This window comes from Nanorana parkeri, unplaced genomic scaffold, assembly GCF_000935625.1.
Source record: "Nanorana parkeri isolate BGI_ZX_2015 unplaced genomic scaffold, ASM93562v1 scaffold849, whole genome shotgun sequence".
Lineage (NCBI taxonomy): Eukaryota > Metazoa > Chordata > Amphibia > Anura > Dicroglossidae > Nanorana > Nanorana parkeri.
This window is the reverse complement of record NW_017307117.1, coordinates 438,838-443,956: the sequence shown is the minus strand read 5'-3', so window position 1 is coordinate 443,956 and position 5,119 is coordinate 438,838. Positions and strand designations below refer to the sequence as shown.

The 5,119-nt window shown below is 43.2% G+C and overlaps 1 protein-coding gene across 1 annotated transcript in view; it reads left to right on the top strand.

Annotated features, from left to right (window-relative positions):
* Positions 1–5,119, top strand: part of KANSL1L (KAT8 regulatory NSL complex subunit 1 like) — a 51,939-nt gene that overhangs the window by 20,617 nt on the left and 26,203 nt on the right. The window contains exons 4-5 of the mRNA XM_018565451.1: positions 2,509–2,633; positions 2,766–2,946. Coding sequence (XP_018420953.1) covers positions 2,509–2,633; positions 2,766–2,946 — 306 coding nt within the window. The remainder of the gene's footprint in view (positions 1–2,508; positions 2,634–2,765; positions 2,947–5,119) is intronic.

Genomic DNA, 5,119 nt, shown 5'->3' with positions numbered 1-5,119 from the left:
GTTATTTTGTCACCCATTTTTCATTGGCTTGTAATGGATCCAAAAAATGTGTAATTCTGTTCTGCCAGTTTTATTATCTTGAACCGGTAGTCAGACGCCATACAAGGTCATTACAATTTGATTTGATTTACTGCTTTAAGCAATACAGCTTGGCCGAGGTTGTATTTAGGTGGGGAACAAAGAGCAGATCACTGATGAGATCATCTTTATACACCTCCAATCGGTAAGCTCAACTTGTTGGATTCACTGCACTGTGCAATGCATTAAAGCCTGATTGGTTAATAGTGCCTTCTCTTCCTCTCCCAGTCTGAATGCTATTGTACAGGGGATTACAGGAGGCTAGTACCACAACAGATTGGTATCTTATTTAAAAATACATTTAAGAATTTTTAAAATAAATAATGTATTTATTTTTATCTGTTTATCAGCATGCCTGATTGAAGAACCTAAACACGGTCATGTGCTCTTTAGTAATGTCTCTGGTGCTCTGTCCTCCTCAGCTAAACTGCGCTAAATAAAATCGAGTATCTTTCAGTCATTGGCAACACTGAGGTATTGCCATCCTGGTAGTATGCTTTCCACCAGCCAACTGCTCGAAACCTTTGAAAGTAAAAGTTTTGGCTAAAAGTAGGCATCCCAAAATGTCTTTTTACCTTTATTTGCCAGGTTGTGCTTTTCTAAATGAGTTTCCCATTCTTACTAGTAGCTCACTTCCCTGAATTCTAGGCTCTGCTTGCTCTAACCTGCTTGCTCCAAGTCCAAAAAGGGAAACTTTTATTTCCCACTCTCATTGGACAGGGGAAAAAGCAGTCGGTGAGTCATGGGGCCCATTCACACCAGTATGCTGCACATGTTACTGGAAGGCATGGTAACGAGTTGCTCACTGTACATTGGGGTGCTATGGTGCCGCTCATAAAGAATGGCACCCCGAAGCACTTTTCTGATGCACTACAGCGTGTTGCACTCAAATTAACTTTGAAATGTGTGCAAGAAAAAAACACTGTACTTTCCCTTAAACAAAACACAGCACACCTAAGCTGCTGATTTTAAAGGTAGCAACTTTTCATTGGGAGATAAAAAGGTCCAGATGGAGCAAAAAATGTTTTTTTGAAATGCGTGCATTTTAAAAGACTTCTATAACAGACAGGGGCTGCCAAGTGGAGTTGGCACAGGGAAAAGGGTAGAGCTTGTGTGTGTGGCCACAATTACTGCGCTATATTTAGTATCTGTGTATTTCCATTTGACTCCACTCTCTCAGTGGTAACACAGCAGATTTTGCTTAAGATCTTGATTGTCACCAAAGTAGGACATTGCTCCTTGCTTGCGGTAGATCGTTTGCTCTATAGATATTCACCCCTTTGCATTATACAATTTAGCAGTGCAAAGAGATTAAATGTGTAATAGCTAGCTATGATTGCTAAAAAAAAGTGGCTGGTTGCTATTGGTTATGTCACACAATACTCTTTCTACTGTATCTTAGCATGAACAGAGCTGCACCTGAGCTAATCTGGTCCCACACCAATCAAATTTCCTGCTGAAACGGCTAAATTTGATTTAGGCCCCGTTCACACTGAGCGGTTTATCACGCGATTTCTGCCGCAAAATCACACATATTTCCGCGCGATATCGCTCTATGTAGCTTGTCCAATGCATTTCAATGGAGCTGTTCACATCTCGCAGCTCAATGTCGCCTGTAGCTTGTCGCCCAAACTTGTCGCTTGACCCTTTTTTTCCGCGCATGTCGCACGATTCGGCTCCAATAGACTCTATGGTGTTGCGCAAAATCGCGCATTACCGGCGCTATTACAGGACTTTGTCGCGCGATATCGTGCTACAGAAGGGTCACTTTTGCACTGCAAAATGGAAGGAAATAATGATGTCACATCAAGATCGCTGTTGATTGGTTACAGCCCAATGTAGCAGCGACAAAGTCACGCCCAAAAAACGCACTATGTAGCGCGATAAAATGTGCAATGCCGCTCAATATCGTGCAATGTAGCTCTAGCCGCTCAGCAAGAAAATGCACTGAAAAACGCGCGATATCCATGGCGCTCTGTGTGAATGGGGTAGCCCTACTGGCCCTACCCAGCTTGACAAAAGTCGATTTTTCAATTGACTTTTGTCTAAGGAGCTGGGTGGAAATTTTTCGCTGAAGACCGACGGCAGTCAATCAGCTGTAGGCTGACCGGGTGCTGGCTGTCTGAATGCAGTAGCTGGCGGGGAGATTCCTCCATCCACACTCTTTAGCGTGGATGAGGGAATCAAGTGCAGCCTATGAAGCTGTATGGTCGGATTTAGTCTTCACAGCAATCATTGTGTCCCTGTGGATCCCATGTGATCTTTTAACTGTTTCTAAACAGAAGAAAAAAAAGATAGGACAACTTTTTAGAGTAAAACAGAAGGTTCCACGCTAGCCAAAATTCCTTCGCAAGCAACAGCAAGGACCCCTTTACATGTAGCGTGGAAAGAACACAACTCATGCTTATTTATCTTCTCTTTGTCTTGCAGAGTGCTCAGCTGACAGAAATGGTTAGTAGTCTGATGACCTCTGTCCCAATCGCCCTATCTCCTAAGCCCTATATTAACTCTTCCAACCGTGACTATGAGGCAGCTGGATTTCCAAGACTTAGCAGGTTCGCATTATTTCAGCAATATACTGTAATGTACTGTACAGACATGCCATCCATTCAAAGCATGCAACATACTTGGGAAGCATTCTTTCATTCTTATTTTTATTCACAGCACATGGGTTTATTTGCTTTCAGAATGCCTGTGCACAAGACAGCATTTCCTATGTTCAATGGATTCAGCCAGAAGCAGCCAAAAATAGAAAGGAGAAGGATACATGCCAAAGTCCCCTCCACTGGTGGGAGAAGTTCAGCCCGTACCAGACCCCTGCGATTCTATCACAAAAGAAATCTATATAGATTGGGCTCTGGCTGCACAGTAAGTCTGAACTAGTCTTATTTTTCAGTCTTTTTTTTATTTTAAGATTTGTAAATCTATGTTTCATAATTGTTTTATGAAATTTATATAAAAGTGTTTTACAGATAATACAGGGTTCATCCATGATATAGGATTCCAAGAGCACTGTGGGTTTTCCAAAGATAAAGCCCACAGAAGATCTCTTGCTTGTATATTTCCACTTTTGCAGCCAAATTGGGATAACACCTATTTTATATTTGTTACATGCTCTCATTCATATGGCATAACTTTAAAAAAAAAATGCTGCTTGAACAATACATGCTATATTCCAGGAACATGTGGTCTGGGGAGGCAGGTGAGGCTGACAGCTTTTTCTACATGCAGCAGGGAAAGCCTCCCCGCTGTGTAACCTGTCATGGATGGAGTGCTGCCTGTTAATTACAGGCAGCCCTTCATTCAGCTTTTGTCAGCTATGTTAGGTTACACCTATGTTGGGTAACCTAACACAGTGAGGCCAGAGCTACAACAGCCTCTGCCTTGAAGTCAGAGGCTTGAGCTCTATGGACGCCAAAGCGCCATTGGTCCAAGCTGTCCAAACAAAACAAAAAAAAAGAGAAATAAATCACTGAGGGCATCCATCTAGATGCCTCATCAGTGATGATGAAGTAAGGGACAGGGAAGCTCCTCCCTGTCTCCTCCATCCTTCACACATAGCTTGGTGACAGGGACAGGGGTGGGCCAGGGAGTACCTCACCTGCCACGGACCTCGCTGCAGGTTCCTGCTCTATTCTGACAGCAAAGTTGTTCTCTGTAGTGAATTTCTCTCTGATGTGCAAGAGGGGTGGGGAGGGTAATGTTTGCGATATTTAACCCTGTCTCTACTATGCTGGCAGATCTCATTTTCAGTTGCAAACTAGACTGAACACTGTCTATGTTAACCCATAACAAACATATAGTGGGGGTTTTCGTATTTTGACTGCAAAAGTGAAAATACACTTTAAGCTTCAGACTAAGCCATATGCAAGGAAGAAGAGGAGTCACGGCTCTGACTAATTTACTTCAGTGTGTACATTTCAGCTTCAGCTTTTAAACTGGTTTCTTTCATCAAAACTGCTAAGGATATACAGCTATACATGTTAAAGAGAGACTAGAGCGCCACCAGCTGGCATTAAATGAGATTGCAGAAATATGATACGCCAGTGCATCCTGACTATAGTGAATAAAAAGAAGCTATGCAAAACCTCTACACATCCCTTTGCAGCATATATCTACTTCTACTGTCTGAAAAAGTGTTGCATTTGCAAACCAGGCCCTAAAGAATACATACAGTATGTTGCACTATTATCTGTTAATTAAATGCATTTCCCTGTGTGTACTTCCTACTAGGGTGTATATTGATTTTTACCGCAGTGCAGAAATCTAATTTTAAAGAGCAGAAAAAATGATGCAGTATACCCAAAGATTTGTAACAGACCAATTGCAGAATCAATTACCAATTACATTGGAGATCCTAGGGGGACCACATGCCTCCCCTCCATAACCACCCCCCCCTTCTCAATAACAGTGGAAGGAGGTGTTCTGTAGATCACAGATGTGAGGAAAACTAGACACTGCTGATAACGCTGCTTGAGATTTTAGTGTAGCAGAGGCAGTGTGCACAGGACGTTATGAGCTCAATGGATTTTCTGGCAGAAAAAAAACAAATATTAATTTTGCATTAAACAAACAGATATAACAAAATGCTTTCAATGGAATGTTTAACAAATGAAAAGGGAGAAAATAAGAAGAGTGTTAGGGCCAGTTTACACCCATTGCGGTGCGTTCCAGAGCAGTAGCTGCTGGAACGCACTGTAATGGCACACTAAACTCCCCGGTTTGTGCTGGGGTGGGAGGGGGGTGTGGCGGGGCATTGAAGTCAATGGCACCGCAGCCACGCCCCCTACCCGCAGTGTGATTGACTGCGTGGCAAAACATTGCCTGCTTTCCTGTCCAGTGCGAACGCGAAAAAATGCAGCATGCTGTATTTTGCACTGGACCGTACACAGGCAATGTTTGATCCTGTGACAGGTCAGGATAGAGAGCAGTGTGGGAGCGGTAAGAGCTCTAAGCGGCAATGTCAAAGGAGGCCGAGCTCTCCTCCGCTCAGCCTCCTGTGATAGATCAGGATAGAGAGCAATGTGGGGGGGGGGGGGGG